This window comes from Lodderomyces beijingensis (genome assembly GCF_963989305.1).
Source record: "Lodderomyces beijingensis strain CBS 14171 genome assembly, chromosome: 8".
In the NCBI taxonomy this organism is placed as follows: Eukaryota; Fungi; Ascomycota; class Pichiomycetes; order Serinales; family Debaryomycetaceae; genus Lodderomyces; species Lodderomyces beijingensis.
In genome coordinates this window covers 346125-362144 of record NC_089977.1, presented here as the reverse complement: position 1 = coordinate 362144, position 16020 = coordinate 346125, and the positions used below count along the sequence as shown (strand labels likewise).

General features: G+C 45.6%; 3 protein-coding genes across 3 annotated transcripts; all 3 read left to right on the top strand. All coding sequences in view use genetic code 12, as the record gives it.

Moving 5' to 3' along the window:
* Nucleotides 1-6671: 6671 nt before the first annotated feature.
* Nucleotides 6672-8006, top strand: LODBEIA_P58840 (uncharacterized protein; the record flags this gene model as incomplete). The annotated part of the gene is made up of 1 exon (XM_066976265.1): nt 6672-8006. One exon carries the CDS (start codon nt 6672-6674, stop codon nt 8004-8006), a length of 1335 nt encoding a protein of 444 aa, XP_066832822.1.
* Nucleotides 8007-9269: 1263 nt separating this feature from the next.
* LODBEIA_P58830 (uncharacterized protein) lies at nt 9270-10955 on the top strand (the record flags this gene model as incomplete). Its single annotated transcript, XM_066976264.1, has 1 exon — nt 9270-10955. One exon carries the CDS (start codon nt 9270-9272, stop codon nt 10953-10955), a length of 1686 nt encoding a protein of 561 aa, XP_066832821.1.
* A 1818-nt stretch (nt 10956-12773) lies between these two features.
* On the top strand, nt 12774-14342 carry LODBEIA_P58820 (uncharacterized protein; the record flags this gene model as incomplete). The annotated part of the gene is made up of 1 exon (XM_066976263.1): nt 12774-14342. One exon carries the CDS (start codon nt 12774-12776, stop codon nt 14340-14342), a length of 1569 nt encoding a protein of 522 aa, XP_066832820.1.
* Nucleotides 14343-16020: the final 1678 nt, after the last annotated feature.

Genomic DNA, 16020 nt, shown 5'->3' with positions numbered 1-16020 from the left:
ATGCATACCGTTTGTTTTCATGAGACAAACCAGGCCAGTTAATTAACATGCCCCGTTTAGTAGAACGGCACCGAGACTGGCCCCGGCACGGATCACAGCAATTTATACGGTAGTTTGGAGCGTCTGGTGTCTAGTGCTCGCTGGGAAGCACTCGATGCCATGAAGGAGTCGACAACCCAACGAAGCTTAGCTGTTTCAATAACTCGCGGATCATGGTTAGAAGCAGTTTAAGAAAAAATTGAAATTCCGACAGGTTTTGACCAGTACACCAGCAGCTTCGTAGCTAATAAGACGTCGTCGCACGAAGCACCTTGGGTTTGCCCAGGCCACTAACTCATCTCAACCTTCCTCCTCTACCGCGACCAATCGGCTACCCAGTTTTCCCCTATTTCCAGCTGGAGTTATCCGTGCTTCACGTGACGTCCAATTTCTCTTTCTTATCTATGTCATAAAAAATTGCCACGGCGTTTTGACACCTCGAGCAAGCCACTCTTTTTTTTCATTTTTTTGTTGTAGGGCTTAATTTAAAGCCCACTCTACCTTGGGTTGTCGCCTTGTAGCAATTGAAGAAATCTACCATTATCGGCTTAGCCTCTTGCCTCCTCTTCTCCCCCTGTGCTTTTTTTTTTTTTAGTTTTGAATTTACGATGCGTGGGGGAAGAAGGATCATCTGATGTTTTCTTTTATGACAGCATAACGAACATACCTTTTTTTCATTACTGACAAATGACAAATGATAAATGACAAATGTATGTAGCTTCGCCAATGAGAGGTATCCTGGATGCATGCACGGGATTACACAGCTTTCCCTGCTCCTTTTTTTTTTTGATGTTCTGTGAGGATGGAAATGCAGACACTGGGAGTTGACGCCTGCAATGCAGTTTACGCTTTGTGCATTGGGCATTGGGAGGAGAGAAATTGCTGCAGCTTGTGACAGCCTGGGCACAAAAGTGCAAAGACCGAGCTGACAAATTACGAACTTGCTCAATCGTTGGGGAAGGCCCTACTGCAAGTGCTGCCCCTATCATGGTAATGGTGCTGCTGCGTGCGGCACTGAAGGAAGTGATGGAAATTGAAGAGTTTTTTTTTTATTTTCCGGCACTTAGGCCTGCTCCCATGATTGCAAAAATATTTCCCACTCGAGTACGAAAACGAGCCAATGACCAGGAGGAGGAGGAGGAGATCCCGGTGTATCCCCATTTCAAGAAGACCCATTCCATATTTTTTTTTGGGGCTTCTTGGCCTCTGGCGGTCGGTAATCGGAGGAGGATGGCAAGCCGCTCCATGTATGATGACGTTTACCCGCTCGCCACACGCCAGGTCAGATCTGGCGTGGCAGGTTCAACTTTCTCTTGTTCGTTGGTAAGAAATAAATTATTACTCTCTTCCAAGAAAATGATGGTAGTGGTGGCGATAGTAGTGATAGTGGTGAGTAAATGCGCGCGATATGAGGACCAGATCTGACGACGTTTTCGATTAATATTTTAGTTCTTCTTTTTTATTATTATTGTTGTATGAGTCCCCTAGTTTTGACGTTAGTCGCTGCCTTGTCAAACAAGACAGTGAGTCAACACTTGCATGATTGTGAGTATACGCGAGTTCATGGAAAACCAATGCCGCGGCTATCGAGCCTTGAATTTCTCTATTTTCTTTATGTTGGGGGCGCCACCCTGTTGCGTGGAGGGCAAGGCATGGTGGTCTAAGTAGCAAACAACAAAAAAAAAAAAGAAGAGCCATTCGGTCTTTTATCCAGTTTCGACTAAGTCTTGATCCAGCCTTGATTCAGTCTCAATTCATATGCAAGTGCCTCCACGTCACTGGGGGACTCTCTCAACGGTTCTGGTTTCTTGGGGGCTTGGGGAGGAGGATTGTCAATCTTGACACACGCTGCCAAATAAAAAAAATAAAAAAATCTATAAATCCAAACCGCAAAAAACCAACGGGAGCTTGAACCAATGCCGAAGGTCAAGAAAAGTTCCACCACGATCGAGCCAAGCAGATAATATTTGCAAGAACAGGAGATGTCTTGTTGTATGAAAAATATGTTTGACGAATAACAGGGTTTTTGGCTGCCACTAGTATGCCAACCACACATACCACACAGTGCAAAATAAATCAAAACAAAAAAAGTCGTGTCGTGTTTCCGTGTCAGAAAAATGTCGACGGCGACGACAAAAAAGACAGAAAAAAAAAATTTAGACAGAGGACACAGACTCTTGGCAAGGCCGGTTGCAAAAAGGAAAAGAAAGCGGTTCCGGCGTTAAAGTGCAAAGGATCTTGAATCTTGAGATGAATAGGAGGAGAGATATTTTATCAAAGCCCGCCGATTTCAAGAGAACAACGTCTACATCTACGTTTACATTCTCTTCCCCCAACGGTGGAAATATATGAACAACAACAACCAAAAAAAAAAAATCAAATTATAACCCTCAAACGCCTGAATTTTTTTTGCAAGTTTAACCTAGAGGTCATATACCCTCCAGTTTTCTGATTGGCTCTTGACACATGAGTCTGTCTTTTTCTTTTTTTGGTTTTTGGTTCCACCATTTTCCAGAAACTCAAGTCTGAAATAGCTCAATCGTAAATGATACTTCGTCTGTCAAAGTAAACTTGCAAAAACGTATCATCAATTTGCCAGTGGTTTTTTTGAGTTGGTTCTTTTTTTTGGTGCTTGACTTCAATCGGTGAGAGAGGGGAAAAGCAAGAAAATTTTGACAGAGGAAAAGATATCAACAGAAAAAGTTGGCCCTGTAGGAGGGAAGGGGGTGGGGTCTTGTTGATGTTACATCGATTTGGCAAGAGAGATAACGTCGGACGTCTGTCAATTCGAAAGAAAAAACTCAGCTGGATAAGTCTTGGAAAATTTCTTGAGCGAAAGCAAGAGTGAAGAGTGAAAAGCTTCAACCGGTAAATAAGCTAATTCGTATTACCAACTCTGAATATCGAGAAAACCAACTCTTTTTTTTTTTGTTTCAAGGTAATTGAAAACAACTAGTCAAGCTTCCCCCTCCCCCCTATTCATCATCCCAGTCTAAAAACCTGGCCGTACCGTGGTGAAATATTCTTGGATGACCTTGGTTTTTGATTTTCTCGTAAGAAGCCAGTGTCTCCAGCACCAAGTCATCAAGCCCCTTCTCCCCCCTCTCGAGTAAGACAATTTCGATTTTTAGAGAAAACCAAGAATTATTCTATCTTGCGTCTATGTTCGTCGCTGGTTGTCCTCAGTTTCCAATCGTTGAAGACTATGTGCGAAACTATGCGCGAGACTATGTGCGAAACCATGTCCGAAACGTTTTTGGGGTTAAGCTGCGATGCACGAAATAGCGAGCCATAAAGCAAAATACAACGGAACAACAAAACAACAAAGCAGAATAAAAAAAAAACGGAAAATAAAAGGGGCTGTATCGTCGATTGGTGTATCCGTTTGTCGTTGTAGCGAGGACGCAAGCTCAGAGTGAGCAATATCTAGAACTGCGGATCAGGCGACAATCACCAAAGAGTGTGGGGAGTCTGCTGCAGATAGGCTTTTGCAAGTAAGCAGAGGATCTTTCCACATCTGATACGAGATCTGGAATGGCGAAGCTAAAAACTTTGATGGTTTCATGGGGTACACCACCCACTTGGATGAAGTAGACGAAATCGGCGATGCGTCTGGTTTTCTTTTCATTTATTTTTCCGTTCTTGCCTTGGGGTTTGAGAGGGAACCCAGTCTAATTCAACACAGCCTTGTTGTTCTTTGCCTTGTTCCTTAGATGATTGTTTTGGAGGGAATAGAGTTTGCATTAGACCAAGAATAGCATGTTCATGGTTCAGACAGTGAAAAAAAAACCTCGATGCAGACGCCGGCCGGGCATCAGTCACTGCTCTCAAAAAACAAAGAATGTCTTTTCTGACAATTTTCTGTCATACACAAAAGTTTGTGCTTTGCCCATGGCTCATATTCTTTGGACAATGCAAAATTCTAAAAACACTAAAGCAGGTGAACAATAGAGCCCATTAGGAGCGACGTCTGAACTTAGTTGAAAGTGTCCTGGTGGCGCTTTTTTCTCGGTATTTGAAAAAAAAAGAAGGAGAGCCACAGGTGGTAGCGAACGCCGACTTGGCTCAATCTAAAGCATCAGTTACGGGTCACGTGTTGCAGTAATTATATATTGCTCACTACGTACTGACCCGATTAGTGCAGGTTTGCGATCGAAGGATGGTGCTTAGTCTGTTTTCGTGTATTGATTGCGATACGACCTCTGCACATTTTTTTTGCAACTACGAAAGAACTACGGAGGGACTACTACTGATACTAAAAGACAAGGCACTAAAAAAAAAAAGGGCATCATGGGTCAAATGACCCCAATGGGACAGTTGCTGCTGATTGGCAAGCCCTGTATGATTTCGTATATTCAAAGAAGAACGCTCGTTGAATGGGCAACGTTGGTGAGCAACAATACCCCCTTCTGCCCCCAATTTCCCCCAAGAGAACAGGAGCAATAACCACATGCAAGACAACTCCAGCTTCATTTTCAAACGCACAAGCGAATTCTGGTTCTGGTTTTTTGGTTCTGATTCTACTCTCTGCATGGCAGTCAAAAGCTATCAATCGAGAGACATTCCCAAATGTCAAGTTGCCATTTCCAAAGAAAGAAAGAAAGAAAAAAAAGCCCCTTTTCAAAACAGGCTGCTATGCATATACGCCTTTGGGTGTAGCAAGTGATCATTTACTAACTATCGAGAGATTGTCTAACTTGTCAAACCGCCTTGTTCCATAGACTTCAATCATCTTTTTTTTTTCTCTTCCTCTTTCTTTTCTTCTGCTTTGATGGTGTCGGTGTAATACGGCCGACGCGTGTAGGTGAATGATGCCATCGATCGAGTGCAAAGATTGGGGAAAGTTTCAACACGGGACGAGACCGGTGAGGACCGCACTTCATAGTCTGTCTGGTGGACTTTTTGCCCTTGCACCCACCCGAGCCGAGCAATCCTATGTCTCAACGGTTAATTTTACCAACGAAATAATAGAACTTCCTTTCCCCCCCCCCCCCCCCATCTCCCCCGTCTCCATTTCTATCTGACCTTCACTTGAGTTCTGTCAAGCAGTACTCTAAATCTCAATTATACCACTAGTTGCTTCTACATTGAGAAGCAAAAAAAACGGACATCAGAATCAAAACCAGTGCTTGCATGCCTTTCCAGAACTTCGTCTATTGCAACCACAACCACAATCACAATCAGGGACGACTTCCTTTAGTGATGACGACGGGATGCAGCAGGTGCTACACCTTTTCCCCCAGCTGTGCCAGCTCTAACATTTTACACTCTGGGAGCAACAACAACAACGACAAAAAAGGTATCACTCAAGGGGGCTTTCTTCTTCGACTCAGTGATTTCAAAAATCTCCCCAAGCTCAAATCAAGGATTGTTCCTCGCAGCAGTCGCCGAAAAAAACCGATTTTTTCCTCCCCCAATCTCATTCCCTGCAGACGATGATGTCTGGCACGTCTTGCGCTGTCGGTCGATCCACCTAGCACACCATAGACATGTACGCGGTTAGATCAGTAGAACGCTGTGCGTAAGGCGGATTTTCTCATCAATAGCTGCAAAAAAAAAGAAGCTGGAGAAAATGGGGTTTTGTGTCGTGATAAGATAACGTCTGCTTCTCTTTTTTCTTTTTTGGCGCCATCTTGTCTTTTTCTGTATCTTCATGCCTTGTTTGAAGTTGGGTCAAAACGAATTTTGGGTGCGCTGGGTGACGTTCTACGTCTGAATTTACTGTGCTGCTGATGACATGACATGTCATTTTTGTTCGGTTTTGAAATGAGTTATAGAGGGGGAAGCGCAGGTGGTGCAAATTAAAGATGAGCTTTTCTCACGGCCCCCACACCCAATCCCGCCTCAGGGGTTTTTTGTTCTCTAATTTGCAATTTACGAGCCGATTTACGAGTGTCTGAACAATCAATCTCTTCAGCTTTGGTGGAAGTTTTGTTTTGGAAGTTGGTGTACCGGATGGCGGACTCCGATGATAAAATCTTTGCAATCTTTGACGTCACTCGGTGTCTGCTTGATTTGTAAAATCTTTCGGATCATGTATCTAAATCTGGAAGAGCGATAAATTGGCAAATGGAATTGAATAGGGGTAGGACTGAAACTGGACTTCAAATGTGAGCCTCAAAATACCATATGTCACTGCTGAGTTGCTGATTCCTCTTAAGAAAAAAAGAAAAGAGACCGGGGGCATCATTGAGAATCAATCTCATTTTTTTATTATAAACTGGTGCAAATACGAGTGAGATAAACTTACAGTATGCGAGAATTGATCACACCAAACAAAGTCCGAAATCTAAGAAAACCTCGGGCCTTGGTTAATCATTCCATCATAACTCACGCTAGCTCATCATAGTTCTAGCCGGAATCCATGAATTCTGCTGTAGGTGCATTCATAATTTTGACATCCGAACAACAGCTGTCAAAATTTTGACGTTTTTTTCTCTTCTTTGGTAGATCACGTGATGCACACCAAGGGCCCGCAACGTAAACAGTCTCGAAGCGAAAATTCCAAAATTCAGGTACGACCAAAACAGGTACACCTCTATAAGCCTGTACGCCCACACCAGAGTCGAATCTAGATACCCGAATCCAGCTTTCCTTTATTTTTTGTATTTTTTTTTTTGGATCTTTTTTTCATGTCTGCCATAAGTTCACCCACGGTTCCGACGTCATCAGGACCACCAGCACCAGCACAGCCGCATCTTCTATCAACTTCAGATGCACTCGTTGAATATTCCAGCTATATCCTCGAAGAGCTAGACGACTTGCACAAAGTGGAATACAATAAAAAGGGCCGCAAGTACAGATTTGTCTCGAACAACGGCGGGTTCCAACGCGTGCGGCAAGAAGATAAGCACTTGATCGTCTACCCCGAGGATCCCACATTGCTACTTTCCTTTTATTCCGCTTATTTGATTCTATACAATATCAACCAGGGCGAGATTTTCAAAGAGTTTCCGCTGTTCTGCTGCACGATTCTAGGGTTGGCCAAGAGTTTGGAGTCGAACCATTGGTACGAGGAAGAGAATCTGAGTGTTTTGCATTTGAAAAACTCCAAAGTTGATCCGAGAGATGTCGTCCTAGCTGAAGCTGATGCATTTGTTCGCAAACATCCCATTACAGACGAGCATGTGCGCCAGGGGATCAATTTGCTCATATGTTCCAAGTTGAATTTCTTGCATACTGACCATCACGTGGGTACGAAGTTGGAAGGGTACTATTTGAGGTTGTACATTGAGGAGTATTTCGGGGAGGAGGCCTTGGCGTCGCATGATGTGCTTGTCGCGTTAAAGAGCTGTGTTCATTGGGGCAACATCAAGGGAGTCTTGTACAAGTTGGACGTGCCGCACATTGCCACCAACGACGAGTTGGTGCTTAACTTTGCCTCTTTCCCTGATCCGCTGCAGGAGTTGAAGGATAATGTGTATGAGCGGTACCCCAGTGGTACCTCAAAGTACCTGCTTTTGAAGAAACTGATAGATTTGATTGCAGAGTCCAAGTACGCCAGGTTGATCCATCTAGATCCTGACGTGTTTGACGTCAAGTGGTTATACCAACTTTGCCATGACATCGAAGTTAACCCCATCAAGTACCATTTGAGGTCAAAGGCAAAGTCCTTGTATGACGAGGAGCCTGTCAATCTAGCAGAGCTCGGCGCAAAGAATAACCTAGCTGCCAACAAGCTTTTCCAATTTATCTCGCTCGTGATCAATTTCATCCCCACGGAGGATTATGGGTTTTTGCTTCAAAACTCGAAAATCCCCAAAGTGGAAGAAAAATTGATCGAAGAGAACGAGGCATTGTATCATGAGATGTCGGACTTGGCTCAAAAAGTGGAAGCCTACGAGAAGAAATTGTGGGATACGGGCGATATCGTGGCTAGATTGCAGCAGGACATCAACTGGAGCGTGCGGGAGTCGGCTTACAATCAAATCATGGGAGCCCGACACGAATACGAGAACGGAGACTAGAGTGGTTGTAAATGTCGAGCGCCCCTAGCAATAACCTTGAGGGGACGGGGGGGGGATTCCGAAGTTCTTGAGTCTCATGAAACAAGATGTGTTGTTGGCATGATGGCAGTGTCGCGCATACCACACGACACCAAATGTTTGCGACACTCGATTCTCATGCAACAGAGCATTTTCTTTTTGTGCCCTGGAGCACGACTTTTGGGGCTGTTGTTTTTTCGCAACTAGATACTATTCTATTCTCTCGTAAGTGAGCGTATAGATAGAGGATACCACATCAAAAAAGAGACTATTCTGATGTTCACTTACCAGTGAGTTGAATTCTTTCTGTTCCGAAGCTCTAATACGCGCGGGTGGGGCATGGTGCGGGGAAGAGCGAGGTAGGAGGAAGGGGGTCTGCACTCGGTATTCAGTTTTGAGTTTGTTTCGATGACGTCGTTTTGCGAGACAAGCGCATGCCATGCCTCGCCCATTCCACCATTATAATACTACCAACATGATCTAGTATCTGAATCTCTCTCGATTTTCCCAACTTTTTTGACTCCTCAAGAATGCACTCTTTCAGCCGTACCTATCAAGCCGAGGTTAAACCAATAATAAGAAAGAAAAACAAAAAAAAAAAAAAAAAAGATAAATCCGAACCAACAACAACAACAGCAACAACTGGAGTAGCAGCAATGGCGTTGCATTAATATACTTCGCATTGTTTTCTTTTTTTTCATTCTTTAAAGTTGCAAGAGCCCTCCTCTTCCTTTATTTTTTACTTTCTTTTTTGGCTTCAGCCTCAAGTTAAGGCGAAGTTTCTGTTTCTGTTTGGGCCAATAAGAAACAACAAGCGAGTAGTTACATACAAATGGGTATGTGCCTTGGTGGTATGTGCTACCAGATGCAGCACAAGCACAGCTAAGGCTTTCCTGCGGCTCAAGATTTTATCACGTGACTTTCATAACCAGACAGAAATTTTTCATTTCTTTTTTTTTTATTTTATTTTTTTCACTAGTTATGAGTGGAACCAACTTATCCCATCAGAGAATATATAATAGATTTATACCCCATAAGTCCGATTCTTCCTGAGGTTTGCAGCTACCCGCCCTTTTTTTGCTTCACTCCGTTCATTCGTTTCGTTCGTTCATTCGTTTCGTTCGTTCATTTGTTCTCTAACTTTTTTTTGTTTTTGGGGGAAGCCATTCTTCTGGTTATTCAACACATTCATTCAAATAATTCATTCACATACCTTAGCTAACCTCGGTTCGAGTTCAGTTCAATATGCCAGCTAGCGACGATGAAAAAATCCAACTTACAAACCTATCAGCGGTGATAACCGGGGATGGAGTAAAGACAAACCGGGATTCACCCGAGCAGCACTCGAAAGTTTTTGGTGGTGGTGCAACTGCCTACGATGATGACGGCGATGAAGAGAAAAACGACTTTTTGAATCACAGGGACAGTTATGTCGACAATACCACTTCCAGTGATGAGTTCGATATGGTTGAACTTGAGGCTAACGATGACATTCTCCATGAAAAGATGAAGTTGCTCAATAACGCAATTGACGAAATTGGCTTCACTCCCTACCACCTCAAGTTGTTCTTTTTGAACGGTATGGGCTACTGGACAGACACGCAGTTGACGTATTTGGAAAGTACCGTGCGTACGTTCATCAACTACCAGTTTGGCTACAAGTTCCCCGTTAGTGCCGAGTGCTACGCCGGAGGCATGATCTTGGGGGCGCTCGTGTGGGGGTTTGGTGCCGACTTGATTGGCCGTAGGTTGGCCTTCAATTTGTCGTTGTTGCTCAGTGCCATCTTCACCATAATGACCGGTATGATGGGCAACATGGCCAGCTACTGCTTGTTTGTGCTCTTGTCTGCATTCGCCGCTGGTGGTAACTTGGTTTTGGATACGTGTGTGTTTTTGGAGTATCTTCCACACAAGGACCAATGGCTCTTGACATTTTTTGCCTTGTTTTGGGGCGTGGGCCAGACGGTTACCGTGGCGTTGGGATATGCGTTTTTGCCCAATAATAGCTGCGACAGCTATGACAACTGTCCGCTGGAGTCGAACCACGGCTGGAGATATGTGTGGTACACTAATGGATGCATCGTGCTTGCGATGGCCGTGTTGAGAGTCACCGTGATCCGCTTGAAAGAAACGCCAAAGTTTCTCGTTGTCAATAACAGAGACGCTGAAGCGGTGCAGGTTTTGCAGGACTTGGCGAGAAAATACAACAGGAAATGCTCGCTTACTTTGGAACAGTTGGAGGCATGCGGCGAGATCACCTCGAATGAAGATTTTAGGAAAAACTTTGACCTTCGTGGGTTCCTCCGGTTGACGTTTAACCATTTGAAGATGTTGTTTGCCACCAGCAAGGCCATCAGATCGACCGTATTGTTGTTTATTTCATGGGCGTTTTTGGGCATCTCTTACCCCTTGTACAGCTCGTTCTTGCCCCAGTATCTCGCTACTAGAGGAGCCAACATCAGTGCCGACACCATTGGCGGCGTGTACCGAGACAACTTGATTGCCAATGTCTGTTCGATCGGAGGCCCCATTATCGCCGGCTTGTTGTTGCTTTTCGTGCCCAGGCTCGGCCGTCGTGGTGTGCTTTGCATTGGCGGTATATCGACGATGGCGTTGCTTTTCGGGTATACCGCCGTGCGTACTCGTGCGCAGAACGTGGCGTTGACCTCGAGTGTCTACTGTGCCCTTTACATCTACTATGGGATCATCTACGCTTACACGCCCGAAGTGATGCCGCTGGCTGCGAGAGCCACTGGCAATTGCTTGTGTTTGTTCTGCACCAGGATCTGTACTGCCATGGTGCCCATCATTGCGTACTACTCCAACACAGCCAGTGCTGTGCCCATTTGGATCTGTGGTGCGTTTGTCGGTGTCATTGGCATCATTGCATTGTTCTTGCCTTTTGAGCCTTCAAAGCAAAGAGTGGTTTGAGGCTGGAGAGTTGCACTTTGATGACATGCACCACGATACGGACAGGTATTTTTAATATTTATTCGCTTATTTATATTTAATGGACACTTATCCCTTAACAACTGTAACGGCGTGCCAAAGGCCGTACCCGGGCTCTTGCCTTTGAAAATCGAGACTGAGAGAGAAGTGGACAAGGTCCACGTGACTCGCGATTATGAAGGGACAACGAGGTGGGGGGGGGGGGGGGAAACCAAGGCGACCCTCCTTCAGTTCTTTGGTCTTGTGAAGAGGGTAGGAGGGGGATATTGAAGTAGATGATGGCTTTGCCAGGCGTGAAGCCGCACAGGAACCCGCCACGCGGCCCAAAATTTTACCACACAATCCGGTCCGGAACGTTTTCTCTTCTATTGTGTTGGAGTCAAGGGTTAAAGGATTAGTGTTGCCGGAGGTTAATCTCAGTTGGAATCACCAAAGCGGCCACCCCCACGTGACTCTATTACAACATGCACCCGAGGCTTTTCTCACTTACCTGACCTCCCTAGCAATAGGGAAGCTGTTTGACAGCTGTTTCTGCTTCATCTGTCTCGTATCTAGACCCAAATTCTCATTCCTGTGTGACTTGTTCACAAAAGTCCAATTCGAGATCCCTCGATTGTTGCAATTGTTGCAATTGTTTCACTTTTGCGTTGCTGTCGGGAACAAGCGATGGGTCAGTACGTCGAGCAAAATGAAATAAAAAAAAAAACCACGAAGAAGCGAAGCTCAAGGGGGATATGGGGATGTAGCTGATATTTCGCTGATATCACCTAACCTAAGGAGGATGAGGGGGTTATAGATAAGACAAGTGCATTGCTTGTTGGGTTAACCAGTAGTGTGATGGTTAATCTTACATGTCCATGTGATAAAAAATCTCCAGCGTGTGGCTTGATTGAGTGATTGGGTTGGGAGGAACGTGGGGTCCCCAACCTCTTTGCTGAAACCTTGTCAATTGACTGTTTAGACCAAGTTGCATTTGACTCACGTTAATTAAACCCCACTACATCCAGCCGGGTCTCCATTCACGTGTCTCAATTTTTACCACTTTGAGGAAACGCTTTGACAGCTTGACCGTGGACTAAAAGAAAGAAAGAAAGCCAAAACGAAATGGCGACGCCAAACGTTCTTCGTGAGATGCGGTACTTGGAAACCCAGTTCATTTAACTCTTCATCATCGTGGTTTGAAACTGTGGGGTGAGGAAGACAGGCTCTTATTTTGGCACATTCCACGGTGGGGGGGGGGGGGGAATGGCATAAACTAAATTCTTGCTATTATTGCCGCCTCTAGAAACAAACCTCCTCTGACACAACTACAATTACAGCTACAGCTTCGGCTTCAACCCACATCAATTGTACGCATTTTTACATCTGACGCATTGCATGAGAGTGGGAAGTAAAAGCATTTGCAACCTGTGAGGGTTTCCAGTAGTGTGAGAAAAAAAAAGAGAAGCATCCTCCATTCTCCTTCCTTTTCATCAATGAAAATTGGGCCAAATAGTTTCACATTATCATTTTCTCAAAACAACTTAAAAATGCACCGGTATCTCTTTTCTTGGTAAAATCTGACGAAGTCTCCCTTTTTCTTTCATTCCAAAGAGTTCCTTCTTGCTCGAGGATCCGTTAGCCACCGTTTGAAAGAGAGTGGAAGTAGAAACTAGCCCTCCGTTTTTTCAACTTCAACTTCAATTTCAACTTCCTAATAATTACCACGTCCCTCCAGACCCCCTTTTGGACACCCTTTCAGAACAGCTGCAAAATAATTGCCACCTAAAAGAATAAATATTTTATATCTGATAAATCAGGATGTCAGATGAAGAGAAAAAAGTCGAGTCTTCCAGCATCGAGCCTCGCGTGTCGCCAGACGATATCGATATCGAGAACGACACCTTGAACCACAGCGCCAACGATGCGCTTTTCAGCTTGAAAGACGACGCCTTGACCAAGAAAATCAACTTGGTAAACAACGCCATCGATGAAATTGGCTTTACCCCCTACCACCTCAAGCTATTCTTCTTGAACGGTATGGGGTATTGGACAGACACGCAGTTGACTTTTTTGGAAAGTTCTGTGCGTACGTTCATCAACTACCAGTTCAACTACAAGTTCCCCGTTTCAAATGAAATGTTGGCTGCTGGTATGCTTGTTGGAGCGTTGTTCTGGGGGTTTTCTGCCGACTTGATTGGCCGGAAGTTGGCGTTCAACTTGTCGTTGATCTTGAGCGGCATCTTCACCATCTTGACGGGCACCATGTCCTCGATGGCCAGTTACTGCATCTTTGTGTTTTTGAGTGCTTCCGCCGCCGGTGGTAACTTGGTCTTGGACACCTGTATCTTTTTGGAGTACTTGCCTCATAAAAACCAGTGGCTCTTGACCTTTTTTGCCTTTTTCTGGGGCATTGGACAAGTCATGGCCGTGGGCATCTCGTTTGGCTTTTTGCCGAATAACTCGTGTCTGGGCTACGACAATTGCCCCTCGCATGAGAATCGCGGATGGCGGTATGTTTACTACACCAATGGCGCCATTGTCTTGTTTATGAGTTTTTTGCGGTTGACGGTGGTGAACTTGAAAGAGACCCCCAAATTCTTGGTTAGTAACAACCGTGACATCGAGGCAGTCGAGAGTCTCCAGTCCATTGCTAGGAAATATAACCGGCCCTGTTCGCTTACATTGGAAGATTTGGAAGCGTTGGGACCAATCAAAATCAATGACGACTACAGAAACCACATTGACGTTCGCGGCATTTTCAACTTGGTGAAGCACCACGTGACCATCTTGTTTGCCAACACGAAAATGGCCAGATCTACAGCGTTGGTGCTCTTTAGCTGGATGCTTTTAGGTATCAGTTACCCGTTATACTCGAGTTTCTTGCCCCAGTACCTTGCCTCGAGAGGTGCCGACATCAGTGCGCCCGACGTGCACGGAGTCTATCGAGACGCATTGATCAGCAACACCGTGTCCATGGGAGGGCCCATCGTGGCCGGTGCTCTCCTATACTTTTTCCCCATCATTGGACGCCGTGGGGTCTTGTGTATTGGAGGAGTCAGCTCGATGGCGTTCCTTTTCGGGTACACCCACGTCAAGACGCGCGAGCAGAACGTGGCGTTATCCTCCATCTCGTACCTCACCATCTACATCTACTACGCCGTGTTGTACGCTTACACACCCGAGGTGTTCCCGCTGGCTGCGAGGGCAACGGGCAACTCGTTGGCGATTGCGTGCACGAGGCTTGCTTCTGTTGTCGTGCCTTTGATTGCGTACTATTCAAACACAGCTAGCTCGGTGCCCATCTGGATCTGCGGTGCGTTTGTTGGTGTTTGTGGCCTCATTGCGCTTTTGCTTCCTTACGAACCAAGTAAACATAGAGTCGTTTGAGCGTGCTTCCTAGAGACCATTTTTAGAAGAAACCTTTTTTTTTTCAATCGTGTATGCGTTTATAGTTCTAGATCTATGTATCGTTAATATTTATCTAATTAGAGACAAATTATTGTGAAGATAGCAGGCTCAAGCTGGCTGGTTTGGCTGAGGGAACCCGTCAAGTCAAGCAGCAGAGTGAATGTAAGTGGCCAGTGCAACCCCAATTTTGCTGCATGTGTGGGACCTTTTGGAAAATAAATGAGGCTGTTGGAGGCGAGATAAGCAACGACGAGCTTGTCCCGGAGATTAAGCGTGAAAACTACGCTACTACTTCAGTCGCCATCGTTTGACTCTCGAGACTCGAATGGTGGCCTCGTTTAGTCTCCGATAGTCTTTCCCAGCGTGATATAGAGCAACAGAGCATGGAGGGTGGGAGTTATGGCGGTGTCTTGTTTAACCATGGCTGTTTTAAGTGAGTGGGTGGCAACAATAGTCACGTGACATGTGAATGATTGGAGAAGTGGGCGTGGAGCCCCACACAGTTGAGAGCGAGACTTTTGACCGATAAAAAAGGCTGTTGGAGGTGAGACAAGCAACGACGAGCTTTTCCCGAAGATTAAGCGTGAAAACTACGCTACTTCTTCGGTAGTCATCGTTTGACTCTCGAGATTCGAATGGTGGCATCGTCTAGTCTCCCATAGTCGTTCCCAGCGTGATCTAGAGCGATAGAGGTTGAAGGGTGAGAGTTGCAGCGGTGTTTTGTTCAAGCATGGGAGTGGGCGGGAACAGCGCGTCACGTGACATGGGAATGATCACCTCCCCTCTGGAGAAGTGGGCGTGGAGCCCCACACAGTCGAGTGCGAGACTTTTGGCAGATAAAAAAGGCTGTTGGAGGTGAGACAAGCAACGACAAGCTTTTCCCGAAGATTAAGCGTGAAAACTACGCTACTTCTTCGGTAGTCATCGTTTGACTCTCGAGATTCGAATGGTAGCCTCGTTGAGACTCCCCTAGTCTTTCCCAGCGTGATATAGAGCAACCGAGCCTGGTGGGGGGAACTATGGCGGTGTCTTGTTCAACCATGGGAGTTTCAAGTGAGAGCGCATCACGTGACATGGGAATGATCACATCCCCTCTGGAGAAGTGGGCGTGGAGCCCCACACAGTCGAGTGCGAGACTTTTGACCGATAAATGAGGCTGTTGGAGACGAGACAAGCAACGACGAGCTTTTCCCGAAGATTAAGCGTGAAAACTACGCTACTTCTTCGGTAGTCATCGTTTGACTCTCGAGATTCGAATGGTGGCATCGTCTAGTCTCACATAGTCGTTCCCAGCGTGATCTAGAGCGATAGAGGTTGAAGGGTGAGAGTTGCAGCGGTGTTTTGTTCAAGCATGGGAGTGGGCGGGAACAGCGCGTCACGTGACATGGGAATGATTGGAGAAGTGGGCGTGGAGTCCCACACAGTTGAGAGCGAGACTTTTGACCGATAAAAATGGCTGTTGGAGACGAGACAAGCAACGACGAGCTTTTCCCGAAGATTAAGCGTGAAAACTACGCTACTTCTTCGGTAGTCATCTGTTAACTCTCGAGATTCGAATGGTGGCCTCGTCTAGTCTCCCCTAGTCTTTCCCAGCGTGATCTAGAGTAACAGAGCTTGGAGGGTGAGAGTTATGGCGGTGTCTTGTTCAAGCATGGGA